This window comes from Podarcis melisellensis (assembly GCF_964234715.1).
Source record: "Podarcis melisellensis genome assembly, chromosome: 3".
In the NCBI taxonomy this organism is placed as follows: Eukaryota; Metazoa; Chordata; class Lepidosauria; order Squamata; family Lacertidae; genus Podarcis; species Podarcis melisellensis.
The window spans coordinates 89,581,533-89,604,669 of record NC_138530.1 but is presented as its reverse complement, the minus strand read 5'-3'; the positions used below and the strand labels follow the sequence as shown (position 1 = coordinate 89,604,669).

At 42.0% G+C, this 23,137-nt stretch overlaps 2 protein-coding genes across 2 annotated transcripts in view; one reads left to right on the top strand and one right to left on the bottom strand.

Annotated features, from left to right (window-relative positions):
* The window catches only part of ELOVL5 (ELOVL fatty acid elongase 5), a 214,622-nt gene extending 201,853 nt beyond the window's left edge, over window positions 1–12,769 (bottom strand). The window contains exon 1 of the mRNA XM_081906544.1: window positions 12,765–12,769. The gene's annotated coding sequence lies outside the window, so the exon portion shown is untranslated. The remainder of the gene's footprint in view (window positions 1–12,764) is intronic.
* LRRC1 (leucine rich repeat containing 1) overlaps window positions 1–23,137 on the top strand; it is a 62,758-nt gene that overhangs the window by 5,500 nt on the left and 34,121 nt on the right. The window contains exons 2-3 of the mRNA XM_081906316.1: window positions 13,532–13,649; window positions 20,945–21,023. Of these exons, the coding sequence (XP_081762442.1) occupies window positions 13,532–13,649; window positions 20,945–21,023 (197 nt within the window). The remainder of the gene's footprint in view (window positions 1–13,531; window positions 13,650–20,944; window positions 21,024–23,137) is intronic.

The following is a 23,137-nucleotide window of genomic DNA, read 5'->3' as shown; positions in this document are numbered from 1 at the left end:
CAGTGGCAGCTGCAAAATAGAGGCTTGACTGGGTGGACCTGATTCAAAGAATTAGAACCAAGCTGCCTCTGAGCACATGCTCAGCCCTTAAATGTATGATCAGTACCAGAAATGAGCTCACAACATTTTTCACATGAAGGTCCTACTCTTGATTCTCCTTCCGACCCCTGAACTTTCATTTTCATAAACCTAGTTGGGCATGGGGGTTGGGAGAGCTTCGTTGTTAAAGAATTGGAAGTCAGAAACTTTTGCCAGTCTCCTAGATATCTGTCAATAGATCCCAATCTACCAGGGGTTTTGCTAACCCCTGTTTTGAGCTGCTTTGAGTAGTCCATAGGTAGTAAGAAGGGCAGGATAGAAATTTCTATGTAAACAAAAGAAATGTGGTTCCATTAAAATAAAGCTTTACTAAAACCTTTTATTTACTGGCACTGTGATGATATATCTATCTATCTATCTCACCTCTGCCAATACCTCTCTCTGGTCTAAATAACATTTTGTGCAGTTTACCAAACATCTGAGTGTACATATTTTCATTTTTAACAATGGTCTTTGTTTTGCACCTTCTAGTATTTATTATTATTTATTGAATTTTATATCCTGCCGTTCCTCCCGAAGGAGCCCAGGGTTACCCACAATTTAAAAACGAAGATATTTTTTAGAAAACCCCACTACAATTACAAGCACTCTAAAACCAGTAAGTCTGAAACATTCTAAAAGCATAGAGTTAAAAATATGATTCCACTCAGTGGTCTTAGTGTTGCCAGGAACAGTATTCTTTAGCTATCAAATGCCTGGGTAAAGAGGAATGTTTTCAAGTTTCTCCTGAAAGTTACTGATGATAAAGATGGGTGCATCTCCCTAAGGAGAGCATTCCACAAACCGGGGACCACCACTGAAAATGCATTTAAGAAGGCATAAAATATAGTGAAGTGAGTGCCTTCCCAGATATCAGCTATGTCAGATAACCCTATGATCAGCAGTAGATGCCTTGGTGCTGCTGTCAGCAGTGGGTGCTCAGTTGGTGCTCACTCATTGCAGGGCCTTTTCAGTCTAGCAAGTGACTACCAGGAACACATCTTTGTCTTTCTCAGTTGTTGTCATTGCCAGCAGGATGGCTTGCAATTGTGGATTCATAGCTAACAGATTTATCAACATCAGGTGTAGTTTGGCTCTCAGATCCAACGTCCAGAACTCTGCAATTCCATAGTATAGATATGGTCTTAATAAATAAAGAAATTGCCCAAGGTGTGAAAACATTGAAGGGCCGCCTAAATTTGTTCTCTGAACATTTGATAACTTGTGCAAATAAGGGGGGGGGGAATGCAATGTATAGTAGAGACAGAAAACAATAACCCCACACACCTGTCCTGATAGGGGAAAACTTCCAAAGCTTAATGGAAATCTCTTTGCCACCCTGATTATGTGTAGGAAGAACAGATCAAGCAATCTGTGGGGGCAATGCAGTGTGCATGTTTTTATAGCTATTTCCTTTCAGGAAATATATAACAGAAGCAGTCTTTTTCAACCTGCTGTCCTTTGGATGTTCTGGTCTACAGCTGCCCCCCCTCCCCAGTCCTGACCATTGACGATTCTGGCTAAGGGCTGATGGAAGCTGGGATCCAAAACAGGTTCTAGAAGGCTGCCTTAGCAGTTTAGTATAAAGGGGAAGGCTAATCACAGTTAGGCAAGAAACAATGTGTTTTCGTTTGCGAGCCTTGAGACTTTAATGCAATTCATGCCTTTCCCTGAGAGATTACAATGTAGGGTGTGTGTGAGAGAGCGAGAGAGACAGAAAGAAACTAAATGGCATTTGGAGGATTGTGAATACATAATGGAACTGACATTTACTTATGCTCCTAATAATAATAATAATAATAATAATAATAATAATAATAATAGATTTTCTTTCCACCCAGCAAGTTTTATCGCTGAAGTGGATGGCTTGTTGCCTGAACATTCTCTTTTGAAATATCTAGATTCTCTGGAACAGCAGGTTTTAAGGCATGGCATGGCTTCAAGTCAGCTAAGGTATGCAGGTGATACTGTACCATGAGCAAGGCCAGACATATGTGAAACTGGATAATTGAGGTTCCTGCAATGCTTCCGTATATATTGCTCTTCCTCCAAGGAATTTTCCTGTGGTGGAGGAAGGGGATCCTGTGTGGGTTGTCAGTGCCTGCCTCTCCACTGTCATGAAGTCAGTCTTTCGAAAGGGTACACCTGTGGTGGGCAAGGCATTCTTCCCACTAATTCAATTCTTACTTAAGCAAGTAACTGCATGGGACAAAAAACAAAACAACATTGTTCCATTTTAGTTCCAGTAGTAGTGGAACTGTGTTATATGCCTTCAGACTGCTTTCTGGACTTGTTGTGTGGACTGTGAACGGCAGCGCTTTTTGGGATGTAAATGTTTCTGACAATACTGCTTGCGTAGTTTCTCAACTATCCCCAGGACCCACAAGAGAATATCTCGTGTCTCATGCCTTGTTGATGCCTTAACAGTCCCTAACGTTGTTTTCACAGGTGATTAGTCACCTTTTGGCTTCTGTTCTTACAGGATGTTACTGTGTCCTGTTCCCACACTAAATGTGAGGCGATTTACAATTGGTCCTGATTCAGCCATGTGATAGTGTCAATTTGAAAGCAAGTTTTTTAGCTAGGGGTTGCAATGAAGCGAGGATAGCGCAAGTTGCTTCAAGGTTTTGCACAGTTGCGTGAGAAAACAATATGCTGGATTAGGTGGTCCGATCCAGTCAACTCTTCTTGTGTTCTTATGATGGCAGCAACATATATATAGGTATTTGAATTTTCAGTTTAAAATATGAATTGGTACATCACCTCCTTAAATTTCTCATTTTTAATACTTGTGATGATTTTGTTTTTATATTTCAAGCTAAACTTGGTTTTTTAAAAAAATACTTGCAATGTTCTAAAACAAATACAATACTCTAATTCTGATTCAGTTATCTGAATGCCATTGTTTAGGTAGCCTGAATTGCAGCGCACTTGCACAAATGGGAGGCAGGAGCAGGCATGGGATACCCCTGATATATTCAGAGATACAAACCCTACAAAAGCATGGATGGCTGCAGCAGGGAGGATATTCCCTCCAAACATCCTCATGGGTATTGAGTAAGCCCAGTGCCTGTAGAATGCTGACTGAGGGAAAGCACCCTGAAAACTGGGTGGGAGGGGAAAAAATGGGATGGAGGGGCTAGAATAGCAGCATGGAGGTAGAAGCACAGAGATATAAAGATGCTCGCCTGTTTACTTGCTCTGCATAGCCTTCTGACTGAATTTGAAGGCCTGCCTCAAGCACCCACCCGCCCCTGTTTGCATGTTACTTTTTGTTCCTCTTATTGTAAGCTAATATGATCAGAATATTTTCATTGTTCCTTGAGGCTCTTCAGACTGCTTAGCTGAAAGAGCACTTGGATTATTAACATGCATTTAAAAAATAATAATAATAAATTGCACTGTAGTGGCTAAATGGGTCTAACAACTTCTTTAATTTTATACTTTTCTGCAGTCTTCTTAAATTATGGACGCACTGTCAAAAGGAGTGTAAATGCCTACAGTTTAGACTGCAGGCTGACCAATGACCCGGCAGTCTCCATCAAGGAACTTTAATCCAAGCCTTTGGGAAGGCTTGATGTTGGGAACTACAGTGGTACCTCGGGTTAAGTACTTAATTCGTTCCAGAGGTCCGTACTTAACCTGAAACTGTTCTTAACCTGAAGCTTTAGCTAATGGGGCCTCCCGCTGCCGCCGCGCTGCCAGAGCATGATTTCTGTTCTCATCCTTAAGCAAAGTTCTTAATCCGAGGTACTATTTCTGGGTTAGTGGAGTCTGTAACCTGAAGCGTATGTAACCTGAAGCATATGTAACCCGAGGTACCACTGTACTCAGAGAATTTTTATCACCTGCTTTTGTTTTTAGCATTTACAACCCATCTTTCCTCCAAGTGTCTCAAGGTGCTTCTTTTCCTTTTCATTTATATCTTCACAACAACCTTGTGAAGTAGTGTAGGGTTTTTATATCTTGCTGACATTTCTGTTTCTTTTATTGTGAACATTTTATAGTGTTCACTGCTTTCTTTCTTTTTGTATGTGACGTATGGTACCAGGTGGCCTCAAAGTTAGGTAAGTAAACTCCATCCTAAGATCCTCCAAAGCAATTTGAAGACACTTGAGGCACACCTCTGATGCTAAGCCAGATAGACAGAAGTGCAGGTCTTCAAAAACCTGACGAAACTCTGGATTTAGCTGTCACGTCATGTCTTTCTTCCCTGTCACAATGTTTTATGACAGCCTTTCCTCTATAAATTTGGAGTGGAAAACCTGGTTTGAAAACGCCTTAAATCAACAGGGTGCAGGCCTGCACTCAGTTACACCCAAGTGCTTCCAGTAACACTTGTTTTCTTGCAATGTGTAGACATACTTTGGCAAAAACCTTATTCTCAACAGTACAATAGGGATTTTCATCTGTCCTTGTAGTGAAACCAATGTGTACGGTACAAGACCCAGCTGGAAAATGTGGGCTTAAATGGTGGATTTAATGAGGGAAGGGATGGGTTGCGAGGATGGGTGGGCGTATAAGGGACACAACTAGAAATGTCCATAGCCCAGTAGGACCAGCTTATATGAGAATTAGTGGGAGGTTCATTGCATTTTTCCTGTGTGACCCCTGTGTTGAATTCTTCCCTCTCCCAAATAGGTTTTCATGTTTATACAGAACTGCTTAGCATCATGTATTTGCATTCTTACAAAAATTGAAATACATCCTCTGCCATTATCTCAGGTAATCTCTTAGGAACCATACTGTTATACTTTTGGTGCATCTTACTTGGTATTGTTGATACTGACTGGAAGATGCTCTCCAGGGTTTCAGCTAGGGAGTCTCTCCCAACCATACCTGGAGATGCCAGGGATTAAACCTAGGAGCTTTCAAATGTTTTACCACTGAACTATTCCCCTTCCCCAAATAGTCCACATACACACTTCTTCTCTTCAAATGTTTGCCGCCTCCAGATTTGTGTGGACAACAATGTGTAGATTAGTGGTAGGAAGGGAGTGCAGACCTTTCCTTCTTGGAATGCGACTTGAGATTTCATTCTGTACATCATTAGTATCTCTCTCTCTCTTGTTAATCCCAAGTGCTTTAAAAGTAGCTGCAATGAGTGTGGCGTACTTCAGATTTCAACAACTGCTGTAATTACTTAATGCAGAGCACTAACTCAGTAATTGCCCATCTTCACGAAAGCTTTGCAATTAAGGGGGGGGGAAATATATTTAACAAAATTCATATATTGCTTGTTTTAATAAAACTTCTAAGTAGATTAGAGTAGACACATGTAACTTCTTTGCAATGTTAGAAATTAGCCAGGCACCAGGTGCATTTTGTGACTGGTGTGGGTCCAATTGCAACCACATGGAGATCTCTGGATGCCAGGTTGATGACTGGAGAAAGCAAAATGTCACTTACAGAAGGACCTGAAATAGTTTCCTTTGAATTTGTTTTATTCTAGATTGTTTTATTTGATGTTTTAATGTGTTGCAAACCACTTTGATGTATTTTCTTTAAAATATAAAGCAGTGTAGAAATGAAAACAACAACAACAAATCTCATTGCAACCCCCCCCAAACCACCTAGACATTCCATTGTGGCAACCATAACCTAGGTCTAAGGTGCCATTTGGCAATTAGATTATATGTTTAAGTTTCTAATACTACTTCTACATGTCTGGATAGGCTTGTCCTAAACAAAAATATTTCAAGCAGGCACCAAAAAGAATACAGTCTAGAGGAAGGCAGTTCCTAAGTGTAGATGCAACAGCCTAGAAGCCCAATTTATTGCAAGCTTGGAATGAGTATTATGTGGCACCTGGAACAGTAACAGTGCTGCAGATCAAAGTGTTCAAGGGGGCATCCATAGGTAGGGCAATCCTGCAAGTAAACTGGTCACAATACAGTTTTAAATACAGATAGTGATGCCTAGAATGTGGCCCAGTAACAAGTCAGGTTCTATATGCTGATGGGGTCTTGGGAAGCTCCTCATAAAGGGCCAGTGTGGTGTAGTGGTTAAGAGCGGTGGACTCACAATCTGGTGAACCGGGTTTGATTCCCTGCTCCTCCACATGCAGCTGCTGGGTGACCTTGGGCCAGTCACACTTCTTTGAAATCTCTCAGCCCCACTTACCTTACAGAGTGTTTGTTGTGGGGGAGGAAGGGAAAAGAGAATGCTAGCTGCTTTGAGACTCCTGAAGGGGAGTGATAAAGCGGGATATCAAATCCAAACTACTCCTCCTCCTCCTCTTCTTCTTCTTCTTCTTCGTCTTCGTCTTCGTCTTCTTCTTCTTCTTCTTCATTGTAGTAATCTAGTTTCAAAGCCACCACTGCCTGAACTTCTGTGGCCAAGCTCTCCAGGGGTGGTCATAGCTGGTGCAGCTGGTAAAAGGCGCTTCTAGCCACTAGGGCTACCGGGGCCTCCATTGACAGAGCTGGGCCCAGAAGCACCACAGGGCTGGGCTGTGTACCTGCACTAGCCAGTGTTTAGTTGGCTTTGGAGTGAGATTTGTGCTCTCATCTTCGTCCAGCATGCTTCCTTAGTCTGAAGTTCCCCAGAATGCCAAGGAGTCGGCAATTGTGTCGGCTGCCCATTTCATCTTTGCATTGCATAGCGAGAGCAGAATGGCCAGCTTCCCCTGCTGCAAAATCTCCCTGAGCATTCGGGAACACATCAGGTTCCATCAGTCTCAAACTAGGTAGTTCCCTCACTGATAACTTCTGAAGGCTTTTTAAAAAACAACAGCAATGGCACAGACCTGTAAAACTCCAAAAAATATTGTTTCTTAAAGGGAAAGTTTGTACCATTCAATTCACTTTCAGGCAAAGTCAAGGTATTTAATGTTTTCTTTCTTTTGTGCTACATTGTTATGTTGTTCAGTTTTGTGGTTGGTTGTGCAAGAATTACTTATACAAAGTGGCAGGCTGGGTTGTTTACTTATTCTCCATGGCACTGCTGGTAATGGAAGTAATCTGTCTACATTCTCTCTTCCCCTTTCCCGCTGCTGAGCATGACTATCCAGCTTGCTAGTGTATGCCCCAGTCCTTGTTTCTCTGTTTCCAGTTAAACTGGCCACAGATTCGGTAGCATCCAGTAACAAACTATGATTATAGGTTTCCTCTGCAGCAGCTGGAGGTAAAAGCTTTCTCCCTCTGCTGTGATCTGATGAGTCTCGCAGCAGATGCTCTTTAATCTTCACTGCTTTTGCTGCTCATTCTACATGTTGTGTGCGTGTGTGGGAGTAAATCTGTGCCCACAAGAAAACAAAGCAAAGCAATGATTTCAGTGCATTACTGAAGTGAGCATGTGGAAGTTAGGTTTTGCAGTAACTCTGAATTGTCTGTGACAGAAGGCCCTCACTTCTGTTGAGTTGCTTCCCCGTTCCCTCCTCACCCCCAAGTGGGTCTGCAGTAATGTAGACGGGCTCAAAATTGGCCTCTTTGTACGAGTGTAGGTCACACAGATGAGAAGCTTTTCTGAGCACAGCTGCCACGACTAGACTGGCGATGTCAGAGGGAAGTGCCAGCATTTGGTGAGGGTTCAGTCATTCTGCTCACTCTACCTCTTGTCTACCTTTTCAATCTTCTCATTTTGCTAACCCTGTTAGACTTGAGATCACCTGCCAGATCTCAAGTGGGTGAGCCACGCCCAGATTTTATGGATGTTTTGGTTTCAGCATGATCCTGCACTCTTTAATGCCTCCCCTACCTCTGTTGTCTAACCTGTGTTACTAATTATGAAATACCATTCTGTGAAAGAGTACAAATTGAACAAGGCATCTATTAAAGTCTTAGAAGCATTAAAAGATAAGGCGGCCAGCTTTTTTGTATTATATGGCTTGGTTGTTTGCCACTCTGCACTTCTTTTGGAGAAAGAATGAGACAGAAATTTAAGGGGGGGTGGACGCACAGTGAGAACCATGCTTATAACACTTGCCATGTGTTAAAAAACAAAAAACAGCTAAGGTGTTAAATCTGCAATTTCTGTGAGATGGTTTTACACCCTTGTTTGTTGGCAAAACTGTCTACATGTGTACAATTAAGTAAGAAAGGACTACTGTTAATTGCTCTATGTGGCATCTATTACCGGCAGTGATAAGCTACTGAAAGTAAAAGGTCATGATATAGCTGGTGTGATTTCCCCCCTCCACCGCAATGGCACATAGCACTTTCAGATGCTTCCACTGGTACAGAGAAAATCACCAGGCTGCATGAGGTAGCTGCTGTACACTATCTGTCTACCATGAAATAACAGCTGCAGTGAGGGTGATTTGAAAGTGATCTCTGTTTGGTATCAGTAATGTTTAGACTGGCTAGTGAGTAGCCCTTGATTAGTATGCTTTAATTCAATTTTACATGATCGGGAATGATCGGAAAATGTTAAGAACATTAATGTAGCTAAAAAAACATTTATATACTGCTAAATCTTAAAGAAAATATCAAAACAGTTCACAGCAACTTTACATAAAACCGATACAATAAATCCCATGTAATGTTTTTGAAATCAGAGAACTATTGTGGAAAGGTGTTGTTGTTTTTTGTTGCCAATTAATTTTACAAACTTTTAAACAAATCAACATCAAATTTAACATAAAACCATTTAAAAGTTGTATTCTTAAGTGCCTGAAAAAGCCTGATGAAATAGAAAAGCTTTCAGCAGGCATTTCAAAGTTGGAACAGAAGGAGCCTGTTGCCTCTCTATTGGTAGAGTGTTTTGCAGGACTGTGTTTATGAAACTAAAGGCTAGGTTGCTTGTTGTTGTCAAATGAGCCTCACCTACTTGGCTAATGACCAATGATGCACCAGCAGATAATCTCAGTGATTTTGTTAGAGAGTGTGTGCAGAGGGTGAGTAAGTGATCCTTGCAGGGTGACCCTGTGCATCCTTTCTTAATGCACCACAGCAGCAGATTTGTGTTGTGTGGCTGGAAGAATCCTAGGCACCTTGAAAATTGCTCCTGGTGCTTGAGGAATTTGAAATATTTTCCCTTGATTCTGTGCTGGGCTGCCTCCTAAAACAGCAACTCCACTCCCCGCCAGGTTGGTGTTTGGATGTTTTGTATGGGGTTTGGTCCCATTTATGTTAAACAACAAAAACAAAGGGCTGTTCCTGTTTCTGTGGCTACATCTTTTAAATGGATGGATGTCCAATACAAATTGTGGGAGGGAGGGGCAAATGCTCATCTTTTTCAGTTCTCAGCTATTGGCTAAAAGCTCATGCACTCATTAAAACTGAGGTGACTTAAAAGCGGATGACAGATCTGGTTCTCCTTCTTCAAGAAAACTGCTGCATTAATCACAGAGGTGTGACGGAATATATTCTTAGCTATATCACATAGCTGCACCATATGCACCATAACCACTAACCCTGGAATCCCCAACATCACACTCAAAACCTCCCTTGGCACCTGCCAAAATCTTCTGTCCCAGTTTCTTAAAATCATTGCTTTTTGGCTTGCAAGGGTTACCTGCTTTTGTCTGTCTTTTTGGTTGGAGGTTTTGCCTGTTTGTGGGGTTGGTTCTGAGCACCGCCAGTTTTTCTTCTGTGAAATGGGTATTTTGTGGTGCCCGCAACAGTTTCTAAAATTTCCAAATGTTTCCCTTGGCTCTAAAAGGGGTGTGTGCATGTGTTAGGAAACCTCTGCCCTGATCTACCTACTGGGCCTTAGCAAATGGAGGAAAACAGTCACAAATTACTAATACTATACTTGTGTGCAGTGTAACCACTACATATTTAGACTGAATAAGGGAAGCTTACAATCATTGCTGTAACATTTTATAAGATGCATCCATTGCCCACAGGCACATGGGTGTAAGTACATTTTCAAAAGTCCTAAGCAATAATTACAAAAAAGGCTAAAACCACAAATCACCTACGTACAGGTGAGCACTCATTTCAGTAATGGGTTGTGGTACAAAGTTTTGAAGCTGAATTATATTCTAGGTTGGAGCAACCCAGAGGTTCAATGAAATGGCAGAGGATGCTATGAGAATGCCATGCCAAGTGTTCTGAAAAAGTGGGTCCTGTCTCTGGGAGTCCTTTGGGATCATATTCAGGGTGGAGTGGGAGAAGGAAAAAGGAGGAAGAAAGTGCAGTGAGATTCCCTTCCAGTTTTTGTTCAGGGTTTTGATTTGAATCACCACATGAATTTCTATAAAAACAGTCTTCTTGATTAAAAGCTGTTTGCACACAATGAGTAAGATATAGCTGAGGAGGATTGCTAGTGTGAGGGAGACTTCTCAGAAGTTTGTTCATGTAAGACTTCCTCATGTAACATGTGTGGGATTCAATATTTGAATAGGTTGTTGTGTACAGAATGCAGGTTTGACTAGCCCAAGTGGTATCCCAAGTAAAATTCAGGTGTCAGCAGTGTGATCCAAACCTATACACGCCAGATTTCTATGCATGCACACCATACTGAAGTTACTGTATATAGCTTGTGGCTTTTGTAAGCAGCATGCTGGGAGGAAAGACAAAGTCAGGTGGTGGTAGCTTCCACTTACTGGAGGCGTGGTTTATGGCTTTGCCTGTTCATCTCATCTGACGACTTGAGAGCTCTTGATATCATTTCTGCAAGGTGGTGGTGGTGGTAGGAAGAGGGAAGATAAACAAAATAAATGTCTGATGTCAACGTGCCATTTCACATTATGGATTTTTAAGTTGTGCTTTTAAAAAACTATGCAAATTGGTTGCCGTTCTTGTGCACAGAACATATTTCCTGGACCGTCCTAAGTTGCTCCAAAGTTCCTCATTCTCCTTGTCTCTTTTGGTCAGGCTGCTTCCAAACTAGCTTTGACTTTACAAATGTTGACCTTTTTTTGCTAAGCCTACTGCAGACAGCTTGGGGTCAGCACAAAGTACTAATCACAGGAGGATTATAAGCAAAACATTTCATTGCATGCCACATAGAAACCTTAAAATGGGCAGTGTATGGTACCAGCAAATTTCTAATACTTCTATTGTATGTGGGTGTCAGAATCACTACATATATTCACTGTTCAATAATAGAACAAAACAAATGATGTGGAAGTAGTACATTTTACTACCTTCATTTTCAAAACATCAGTTTGGATGCAAGCTCCCCTGATTTACAATATCCTTCTAAATATTTAGAATTTGCATCACTTAATTCAAAACCTGAATGCTCCATTCAGCTTAATTAAAAACTGTCCACAATATTTGCATATTTTTGGGTGGTGGTGGGAGGCACACTTTCTATTCTGCTACTTTTAATAATATCAAAACACACTTGGGTTAAAGCAGGTAAGGTTTGGCATGTGGAGGAAGAAGCAAGGAAGAGTGTTTTCTTATCTCTTCAGCAACAGCAAACACATCAAGTTGTAAGTTTGCCTCTAAGGGATACAGAATCTTTTGATCCTTATCTCCAGGAATCCCCAAAATGCACCCTTCTGATTTGCAACACAGTGTTGTCGACTCTACTTTAAAAATTAACATAATATATGTGTTTAAACAATTTTCTTTCCTCTAGAGCAGATCTGTCCAAGCCTGTGGGCCCATCAAGTTGAACGCAGCACATTAGCTTGCCTCTTGCCTGCCAGCACAGCTGTTTTTGCAACAAAGAAAAGATTTATTAAGCCACCCCACAGCTTGTGATCTACTCTGGTGGGTCACAAACTGTGCAGATGTGCTCAAGATTTATATGACAGGAATGAAATATGCTTGTACCTTTTTCTTCCACCACCTTGTTAGAAAAAATGCTTTCTTCTCCTTCCTGGTGCCTGAATTCCTCTGGAGAATTGTGATGAGTTCCTATGCATTTACAATGGAATTCCCATCCATTTCAATGAATGGTATGGTTTTGTGCTTGTACAGTTGTACCTCAGGTTACAGACGCTTCAGGTTACAGACTCCGCTAACCCAGAAATAGTACCTCAGGTTAAGAACTTTGCCTCAGGATGAGAACAGAAATTGTGCTGCGGTGGCGCGGTGGTAGTGGGAAGCCCCATTAGCTAAAGTGGTACCTCAGGTTAAGAACAGTTTCAGGTTAAGAACGGACCTCCAGAACGAATTAAGTTCTTAACCCGAGGTACCACAGTAAAGGGAAATGTATGCAGAACCACTTCTCTCCAGCTGAATAGAGGTGTGTGCACTTACACTGCTCCAGAACTAATTATTTATTTATTAGATTTATGTACCATCCATCATAAGCTCTCAGGGCAGTCCACAGAATAAAACAAGTAAATAAGTAAAATGAAACTGCAAAACAATAACCCCCCTCCCACAGGCACATTAAAGAAAGGCTGCAGAATATTAATCAGCCAATATTAATTAATTAGATGAATGTCCAACTATGTGGAATGCTGGAAGTCATCCTGTGTGACTTACTGTTGCAGCAAGCTGTGGCGAAAAAAAGGACAATCTAGCCATGAATTTCTGACCCCATTTGAATAAATTAAAACAAGGCAGCAGCACCCTTTACGTGACAATTGTATGCTACCACTGCACAGTTTGTAATACCCAGTTGGAATAAAAAAGGAGTGAATTTGTTCCGATATACTGGTTATGAGGACAGAGCACTGTTATATAGTGATATAAGCAACTTAGCTTGCTGAAATAGGCAACCTGACCAAGGGAGTGCCTGCCTGGGAGTGCATGGGGATCAGGAGAGTGAGAGCCTTATCGTTGGTTGTGCAGTGGTAAACATGAAACGTGTTGGGAGGAAGGGCTGATGCAAACAATTTTTGCGCTCTACTCCATTCATTCAATTGATGTGATTTAGAAAGTTAGAATAGTCTTTGGGTGACGAGACAAAGTCTTTGTTGCTGTTGTTTAGTCGTTCAGTCGTGTCCGACTCTTCGTGACCCCATGGACCAGAGCACGCCAGGCACCCCTGTCTTCCACTGCCTCCCGCAGTGTGGTCAGACTCATGCTGGTAGCTTCGAGAACACTGTCCAACCATCTCATCCTCTGTCATCCCCTTCTCCTTGTGCCCTCCATCTTTCCCAACATCAGGGTCTTTTCCAGGGAGTCTTCTCTTCTCATGAGGTGGCCAAAGTATTGGAGCCTCAGCTTCAGGATCTGTCCTTCCAGTGAGCACTCAGGGCTGATTTCTTTAAGTCTGGTGAATGAAGTAATGAAATCTTCATTGCGAGTAATTGAAAAGATGCTTCGGATGAATTCACTGTGATCACAGTTAAATATTTAACACTATTTCAGGCAAGGGGAATTTTAGCAGCAAAGAAATACCATCAATGTTAGCTTTGGCCAAATTGGCTCACATGTTAATGCCGTCATTCAGACTTGACCCCATGCATGCATACTCACAGGGGATATTCCACACTGGGCAGTCTTTGTCAAAGAGTGAGACTTAAAGTGTCACAAACTAGGGAGCATTAAATGGTCTTTGCTATACCACCTGGGTTTATTTTTTATTGGACTACTAACATGACTACCTGCAGTTTTTGTATACACACTTAACAATGGATAATTGTTTTCTCTTCCAGCCTTTCTTTCAGCTTGTAAAGTTACGAAAACTCGGGCTTAGTGATAATGAAATTCAGCGGCTTCCTCCAGAGATAGCAAACTTTATGCAGCTGGTAGAACTTGATCTGTCTCGAAATGGTAAGCCTGATTATATGAATACATACATGTTCTATATGGAATAGTTTTAAGGATTGTTCATGGCGAGTCAAGTTTAAGTACCTCAACACAGAACTGTTTCGCCAAATCGAACTGCATTTACTCTCTCCCTACTTGGAAAAGTCATGGGTTGCATGTTTGCATCCCGCCCCCACCCCAATTGAAACCCACACAGGTGAAGGGCTAAACCAGCACATAGGCTCTAAGCATTAGTCTTGTTTCCTTCCTAACATGTTGGCTTACATGCATCTTCACATTTCCAGTATCGAGTAATAAGGTTTCCTTCATGGGTGATGAAATAGGCTAGGCTACAGGTGGGCAACCTGTGGTCCACACAGGCCTTTTCTGAAGCCCACCATGGAATACCGATCCCTACTGCCACTCCTGAATGTGTTGTGCTTCCCACAGCCTGTCCAACAACTGCTTGCCAGACTGCTGGGAGCAAAATTTGCATGTGCCGGAAGGTGCATGGCAGTGGAGTGCAGTGAAATTTTTCATAGGGGAACAATTAGGCCCAGAGGCACTAGCTTGCAATGGGCGTTGGGGGGGGGGTGTCAGTGTCATGAATATGATGTGATGCATCTCCAGGGCTCTGGCAGGATCCTGGAGCTCTTCTGCTTCCTTCTAAAAGTTGGATGGGCTTTGGGAAGATGGCAGGACAGATCTCGGACCCATCAGAACCTCGCGCCTCCCTCCGTAAGCTAGGCAGAAGCTTCCCAGGCTTTGGGAAGGGGGCACCAGGGGAACATTTAGGGCACTACTCTAGTTCCCTTAGTCCAATGACTGCAAAGCTTTTAATATTTGATGAATTAATTGTATTTTAATATTTTGCTGGAAGCTGCCCAGAGTGGCTGGGGAAACCCAGCCAGATGGGCGGGGTGTTTTTGTTGTTGTTGTTGTTATTCCACTGGTATATGGGATAACTCCCCCTTTTCACCTTGCTCCCCATCTCTCTGCCCATTTCACACATCTCTGCTTCCCAGTCTTTGGGGAGAACTGAGAAGCTAGGCAGGGAGAGAGAGGTACATGATGGGATTGCTGAAATCCCCCCCACATGCCTCTGGGCCATAAAGGTTGCCCGCACCTTGTCTAGACATTCTATTGATTGCACTGAGGCCCCTTGAAACTGCCTCTTTGAGCTGCCTCACTTGTCACTGTGGCATGTAGAGGTTTTGCCACTTCCTGTGGGAGACCAGCTGCTAGGAGGCTGAAGTGCCAGAAGAATGGGGAACTTTCATGTGATGCCCAAATACAATGCCTTGATTGTTCTGTGTGCTATGGTAGATAAGAAAAAGGCAAACCATTATGGGAATGGTAGTTTTAAGCTGTCTCCATGAAGCATATAGTGCAGACAAGCCTATAGTATATAGTATCAACAGTTTAGCATTGGGGAGTAGTGTTCTAGCTGGAAAAATAACTTGGGTGGAACATTATTGGGTTGAGGTGCCAAGTATCTGACAGTGGCAAAGATTACCTTCATTGAGATACTCCAGCAGAGTGCAGTACCTTAATATTTATTTATTTATTTTTGCTGTTGAAACTACATAACATGTTTCCAGTATCTGTTTTTGTAAAGACTTTGTCAAGAGAAGTTTGACATTTGCAGAGGTCTGTCTTATAAAAAAATATTAAAATTTGTATGGAGAGGCATCACTCACATGCTCAAAGGGTATGGATAGACAGAATGATTGAAATTAGCAGTCTGAAGAGAGGCTGCCATGAGAGAAAGGAAAGAGGCATGGTAATAGTATTCTCTGTAACTGGTATAAACACAGCTAAGGAACATAGCTGTGGATCAGGAAGTCCCTGTTCTAAAATCTGAATCTATTATTAACTCGCTAAATGACTTTAGGCAATATGGAGGATAATAGTATTGGCTTAGGGTGGGGAACTAGATCATTATTTTCCCTACCCTTCTTGGGCCAAGTTAGACAGGTGAGCTGTTGGGTGATCATTTGCCAGTATAGGACTTGCAGAGCATTGCACAAGATGGAGCTTTGTAAGGGGCTTCTAAAGACCTGACAATTAGGAAAAAGCATTTCAGCTTAGCCATGTTTTTACCTGCCCAGCAGATGATGGTGGGTGGCCATGGCTTGACTTGAAATGGACTTGCGAGCCAAGTGGGGAGGCCATGTGTGTGTGTCTCACTGGGCCTGTTGGGTTATTGTACCCCTATTGTACCCCTATTGAGTTACTGTACGATTTACAGCAAGATAATGGAAGCGAAGCACTTTGGATGTGTAAAAAAGCTCAAGTCAAATGACAACATTGCAATTGCTACTATTCTTTTGTTAGTTCCACATAGGTATTAGGCTGTCACATTGCAGGGGTCCATTCCTTGAGTCTGGCAGAATAAGTAAAAAGATTCTAAGCCTGCATGTTCAGAGGACCATTCTGTAAGGGTTTCTCCAAACTTCAGTCTCGAGCTAAGTCAAGCTAGCTGGAGACAGCTGCCACACCCCTCCTGGCAAAACAAAATAGGTCTGGTTTCTTTCTTGTTCTTGGCAGCTTACTGCTGCTGCTTAGGGAAGCAGTGGCAAAAGCAGGGGTTGTACATGCAAGAGCAGCAAGGCCTCAGACCTTGGAAAACCATAATTATGGGGAAACAGAAGCTGCTCTTTCGATTCTTGGCTGTGCCTCAGTATCTCCAAAACAACTTCTTCCTTACTATTAAGTGTCTGTAAGGTTTAAGGATGTGTGTTATTCTTTTTCAGTGTTGTCCTTTATGCTTGGAGTTTTAAAGTGTTTGTCCAGCCTATCTCTCCCAGAGATATTGCAGCAGTTTTAGGTTTTTTTTAATTTATAGGATTATTTAAAGGCCACCCTTCTGAGCACAGCTCACCCAAACAGACTTCCATCTCATGAAAACAACACTAGAATGTGTCCTTCCCACTCCATAGATGTTGGGTTGCCCATTTGATCATTCAAATGTCTACTTTCATTGTCCCCTCTCTTCCAAAGTGTTTACATCAAGGTGGGAACCCAGTCACAAACACTATGTTGGGGCTTTAAAGGCCTGAAACTGAGTGTCCTGTCTATTGTGAACAGAGTGATACCTATCTCCTAAAAATTGAACCTATTGCTTTCCCAAGCACTATTTGTCTTTCAGTATTCTTGGTGTTTTGCTGCAGAGTGATAAGGAGTGAGTTCACAAAAAGCTGAGTGAGCAGCTAAGATAGACTACGGTACTTTTTGTTGAGCATTTGCTATATTCCACACTCTCACTGTAAGACTTTCCCATTGCTAAGTGACTCTTTGATACCGTCATACTGGAATCATTGGCTGTTTCCAAATTACCTGCCTTTTTAAAGCATTAATCCTGGTTTGTTGACACAAAGTTTCTGGGGCGGTTATGCAACATCCACCGTTGGTTGAGCATTCCTTCTGATTTGTTTGTGGGGAGGTTATACAAAGTCACATGAAACACTTGTTATCCTATGATTTCTAGTATTTCCCCCCGGGACTTTCCAATTTTTATTTTTGGAAGTTGCTTTGTTGTGTATCGTGGATTTGCTGGTATGTGGTTGATGCCTACTGCAAAATAATGACAGTCTAGAAGTGACCTTCAATGAGCCATCACAAACTCAGTCACTTTTATTTTCTAATTAAGTGGGATGCTGTTGTGTGTGTAAGGATTGTAGTAGTATGTTTCTTAACAGGTCAACTCTACAGCTGAAGTGTGATGGAGTAAATGTTGATTTATAGGTTTGCTGTTGAATGTAAATATAAAGGATGAAGAAGTAGGTAATGCGGATTAATTATTTCCTGCACCTCCCACTTTTTAAAAAACCCTGAAAAAAATCTTCCTTTACAGGTTTCTCAGGTAGCATTATGACATATTGCATGCAAGGGTGTGGTATGAAAGGTAGCTATATTTGTTAATAGTGAACTACTTTAAAAATATGCAAATATTTACACACATTTGCAAACAACTAGAGGAGTAACTGAAATGTTCAAGTTCTAAGTTCAACACCTGGTAGAATGGCTAACATTATCTCTTCCTTCTAGCTTTATTGGTTTAGAGTTTGTTGACTTGCTTTCATTGTTCTTAGAGCTTGTGTTTTCTGTTTTTATTATGCACACTCTTTTGATGGTTTCCCCCCCGTGAAGTGGCCTATAAATTTGTTGCTTAAAATAAATTTATCGGGACTGCTGAAGAACAGGGTTGGAGAATTTCTGACCAATGAGCCAGACGTAGCCATCTCTGTCTTGGATTCAGCTACACTTTTCCTTCCTCAGCCCATGCACCAATTAAGCTTAGAAAACAGGACCCCATTTATGCAAACAGGGACCATTTTATCTAAACCTAATTGCCCTAGGATGGCAGTGATGATTTTCAGGGTGGCAGCCAAAGGGGAGAGAGGAGGGTTAAGCCTTCCCTACACACAGTGGTCCCCCCTGAAGATTCCCCCGTTAGATATGGAGGAAAAGGTTGCATTTTTGCAGGGGAAGAAGAGAGAGAGAGAGAGATGACTTGGCAGTGGATGAGTGGTATGTGTGAATGTAGCAATGTGTGTGTGTGTGTGTGTGTGAGAGAGAGAGAGAGAGAGAGAGAGAGAGAGAGAGAGAGGGGGGGGGGCATTAGCTAAAGTGGTACCTCAGGTTAAGAACAGTTTCAGGTTAAGAACAGAACAAATTAAGTTCCTAACCCAAGGTACCACTGTAGATGAATGTGGTGTATGTATGAAATCATATGAGAAGGAGACAATGAGTGGGGCGACTTGTGGCTTTGGCTGATTCATCCATCTAAAATTGTAGAACTTGGAAGTTGTTTGGAAGTGGTGCAATGCAGCTTAGGAAGGGCATTTGGGGAGGTGGTACTCATACAGGGCACCTAAGCTGGGTTAGTTTTTTTGTACGGTTACCTATGCTGTTAGTTTTTTCCTAAGCCCGTAAAGCCCATACACCTTCCTCCTCTAAAATACATAGCCTAATAATAGCTTGGCAGAGTCTGCAGGTTTTTTTGTAATTTTTTTTGTTTTAAATTGCTCTCATTTGTCCTTAATGTAAACGCGGTAAGTCTTCATGATCCATCATTATGTAATTTTGCTGTACAAATAAGCCAACATTTTAAGCGCAGTTTCAAACTTCTGCCGGAGCAGAGTGGCTGTCCAGAGAAAAGAAAACTTCAGCCTCTGCTTATAGGAACCTCACGGGAGGGAGGGAGGGAGGGAGGGAGGGAGGGAGGGAGGGAGGGAGGGGGGGTTGAAGAATATGAAGCACAATGCATCTCTGTGCACACAGCCATATTTACACACACACCTCCGGTGCCTCCTTCCTTGCCTCAGTGCCTCAACTCATAATGTCTAGCATTTCACTTGCAGTGATTAAAGCAAAGTTATATTGAATTCGGTAGCATTTTAGTGAAGCAGTGTAAATAACTAGTATTACATTATGTTCCTAATTAAACTTCTACACTTCTTTAAGATTAGACTTTAATATCAGCTGTGGATGCAATTCATATTTGAAGCTGTGGCAGCAAATAATGAGAAGACAACCGTGCCTAGAAAATAGAAAAAGGCATAATCTTAGGCCTTGCCTGCTGTACACCCACCCCTATACAGTGGTACCTCTGGTTACGTACTTAATTCATTCTGGAGGTCCGTTCTTAACCCGAAGCACCACTTTAGCTAATGGGGCCTCCTGCTGCTGCGCTGCCAGAGCACGATTTCTGTTCTCATCCTGAAGCAAAGTTCTTAACCTGAGGTACTATTTCTGGGTTAGCGGAGTCCGTAACCTGAAGTGTATGTAACCCGAGGTACCACTGTACCATTTTAACAGTGATGGTTAAAATGGCACATTGACTCTTGGCAACTGTTGTTCAAGGGTGATGGGAACTGTAACTCTTTGAGGTGTCTCTTAACACCCCTTAACAAGCTACAGTTGTCGGGATTCTTTAAGGGGAAACCGTGACTATTAAAGCAGTAGAAGAGCACTTCAAACATATGGTGTGCATGTGACTTTATATGCAGAAGGCTGCTCGCTTGGTTTTCTCGCTTGAGCTGGCCTAACATTCACTGACAATGTGCCTGTTTGCGCTGTCCTGTGTCACAGAGTTTATATAGCCTTGTTGTTCAGCAGTGTCTGTGTACTGACTGTTTGCCAGAGCATCTGTATGTCACATGTTTATAGAGCAGCATTCATTGGGTATTCCAGGGAATTTGAACTGGTTAACAATGAGTGTTAGAAATTAATCTTCATATTTAGCTATCACGCAGGCACAAAACTTAATATAAGTCAGACTAAACACTCAGGGGGAAAAACCTATCTGACCATAAGAGCTGTTTGGCAGTGGAACAGACTCCCGCAAGAGGTGGTGGACTCTCCTTCCTTGGAGATTTTTAAGCAGAGGTTGGATGGCCATCTGTCGTGGATGCTTTAGCTGGGATTCCTGCATTGCAGGGGGTTGGACTAGATGACCCTGGGGGTCCCTTCCAGCTTTGTAGTTCTATGTTTTTTCCTGCTTCAGCAATATTTCATTATGTTCCTATCATCTGCTACTTCTGGTTGGTTGGGGGAGTGTGTGTGTAGTTTGATATTGTCCTGCCCTGCTTTTATTGTCCACTGTATTTTATTTTGCAATTAAATTATAATGGCAATCTAGAATATATACAGCTCCACGTTTTTAAAGCTTGTTGAGAATCTCCTTGCCCTTTGCCTCGCATTCCACCTCCAAGGAATCTTCTGTGGTGTCCCTGAGCGCATATTGACTTTTCTTTTGAGGTCTGTGTCAGAAACTGACTTGGTTCTTCATGGCTGTGATTATGCTGCATTCCTCTTTACAAGCTACTAAAACAGTCAGAGGCTTGTTTTCCTTTTCACCTACAGTATGTGTGTGTGTTTTAAAAAGAACGGGAATTGCATGCAACTTTAGCTATGTTTAACGCTGCCAAGGGGAGAGAAAAGGGTGATGTAAAACACAATGCTAGTGGAGCCATAACGGCTTGTTCATTTTGGATTCCACTGAAATCCCTAAATGATAGGTCTATATATAAATGCAAACCAATATCTATCGTTGCTTTTAGAAAGATATTTACCAGACAGTATCTTACAAAGCTGTATTACTTTGTAGGATCTAAAATGCACTGAAGGTGGTATTTGCTCATTTCTCAGAGCAGACCCATTGAAAATAATGGTCCTAACTTAGTCATGTTCATTCATTTCACTGGGTCTGCTCTAAGTAAAGCTGAGTTGAATACCATTCTTTGATTTTGAAACAGAGATGGTATGGTAGATTCTTAGTTGCTGTTTCTTACTCTTTGTTTTCTCCCTTGCAGATATTCCTGAAATCCCTGAAAGCATTTCCTTCTGCAAATCATTACAGGTAGCAGACTTCAGTGGGAACCCACTCACCAGGTAATCTTCATAAAAAGGAATGAATGGTAAAATTGCACAAAGTGTTCAGGTCTTAGAAGTGTTGTGTGTAAAGGTAATCTTCTATTTGGCTTGAACTTGGCAGTTTTCTGTTGTGCCCTTCCTCTGGAGGAGCCCATGGTGGCATAAAAAGATCAAAAAATAAAATAATAAAACTTGAGGGCAGAATCCAACACATTGCTAAATGGAAGCATGCATGTGGGCAACAAGATTCACTTGCAATATGGGACTTGCACCCCTCTCTTCCTCTCACGCCTTCCTCAAACCTGTTCTGGGGTTCCACTAACTTCCTGATTGAAATAGACTTAGTGGGGTAAAAGGGGTTGAAGTTCTGTTGTGCAAGTGGATCTCATTCTGCATACAAAACTGCTTTGTTTAATCCCTTCAAAGGTAGCTCTATGTGGGGCTACCTTTGAAGGTGACCCGGAAACCACAACTAATCCAGAATGTGGCAGCTAGACTGGTGACTAGGAGCAGCCTCCGAGACCATATAACACTGGTCTTGAAAGACCTACACTGGCTCCCAGTATGTTTCCGAGCACAATTCAAAGTGTTGGTGCTGACCTTTAAAGCCCTAAACTGCCTCGGTTCAGTATACCTGAAGGAGCATCTCCACCTCCATGGTTCTGCCCGGAAACTGAGGTCCAGCTCCGAGGGCCTTATGGCGGTTCCCTCACTGCGAGAAGCAAAGCTACAGGGAACCAGGCCTTCTCGGTAGTGGCACCTGCCCTGTGGAACGCCCTCCCACCAGATGTCAAAGAGAAAAATAACTACTAAACTTTTCTGAAGGCGGCCCTGTTTAGGGAAGCTTTTAATGTTTAATAGGTTATTGTATTTAGTGTTTTGTTGGAAGCCGCCCAGAGTGGCTGGTGAAACCCAGCCAGATGGGCGGGGTAATAATAATAATAATAATAATAATAATAATAATAATAATAATAATGGAAGGCCATTAACCTTTTGGCAAAAGCCAGTGAAAAATTCGACATTTCTGTGCTGCTTAATGCAATCTCTTTTTGTGGCAGTGAACTGTTGGTGTGTGTATTGGCAACTGCGTTTCTTTTGTCTGTGCCAAAGACTTGCATCCCCCAGAATAATATGGAACACTGAATCAGATGAGCTTACACAGAAAAGAATTGCGGGGAGAGAATGTGAGAAGCCGCTCAAGAACTATTAATGATTTGTGAGGCTGCTCAGGCATGTGGGCACACACCACCTCTAAACCGAGGCCATTATTTTTTTAAGACTGCAGCAGCTGGTGGAAATTAATGGCTGAGCATGATGCATAAATGCTGAAGGAAAGTGGACAGATTTCTTCAGGAACCTCTGTGCTACTTTTTGCATGGCGTAGTGTGCCTCATAACAGGATGCAAAATACGGGCACCTCATGACAATTATGAATGGCTGCTGTTTTTCTCAGCAGAATGCAAGCAATTATATATGTCTGGAGGGATGTCTGCTTTGTGCATTTTATCAAGGAAAAATGGCAGTTTAAATGTGCAGCACGTGCTGCTCAGAACGATGCAAGGGATTAATATTTGTTACCTCTTCCAGAATACAAATCTCAAATGAGAATGGGGCAAGCTGATCATATTCTGCCTTGGGTGGTCCATTCTGCTGCCTCATTGCTTTTTCAGCCCCTGAATGTTTGCACATTACTATTGAGGCAAGCAGTGCAGCCTTAGTTAAGCTGCAATACTTCCTATTCTGTTTCATCGATCCCATCAACAACTAACTGCTTCCTGTTTAACACACAACATACATTTAGACAAGAACAGAGGCTGTTTATCACCTCCTAAGGGGCTAATTATTTACATGGAGAAAGTGATGTTAATCTTTCTTTCACTGCAATTAAGCCTTGATTGAACTAGAGGATCATGAGAGATGATATCTAATCTGCAGCAGATTCTTGTATTGAAATGAGCTCCTGTGAATGACAGCCATCTTCCTCACATGCAGGGCTAAGAAAAGAAGACACAGCAGCTGATTGATGTTTGCCTTTTGTCAGTCTAGTTGGATTCAGTGTTGTGGCTCTGTTCCACTTTAATGAACTATTGATTTGTTTTTTTTAAAAAAACAGCATGTGCTGTGTGCCTTGT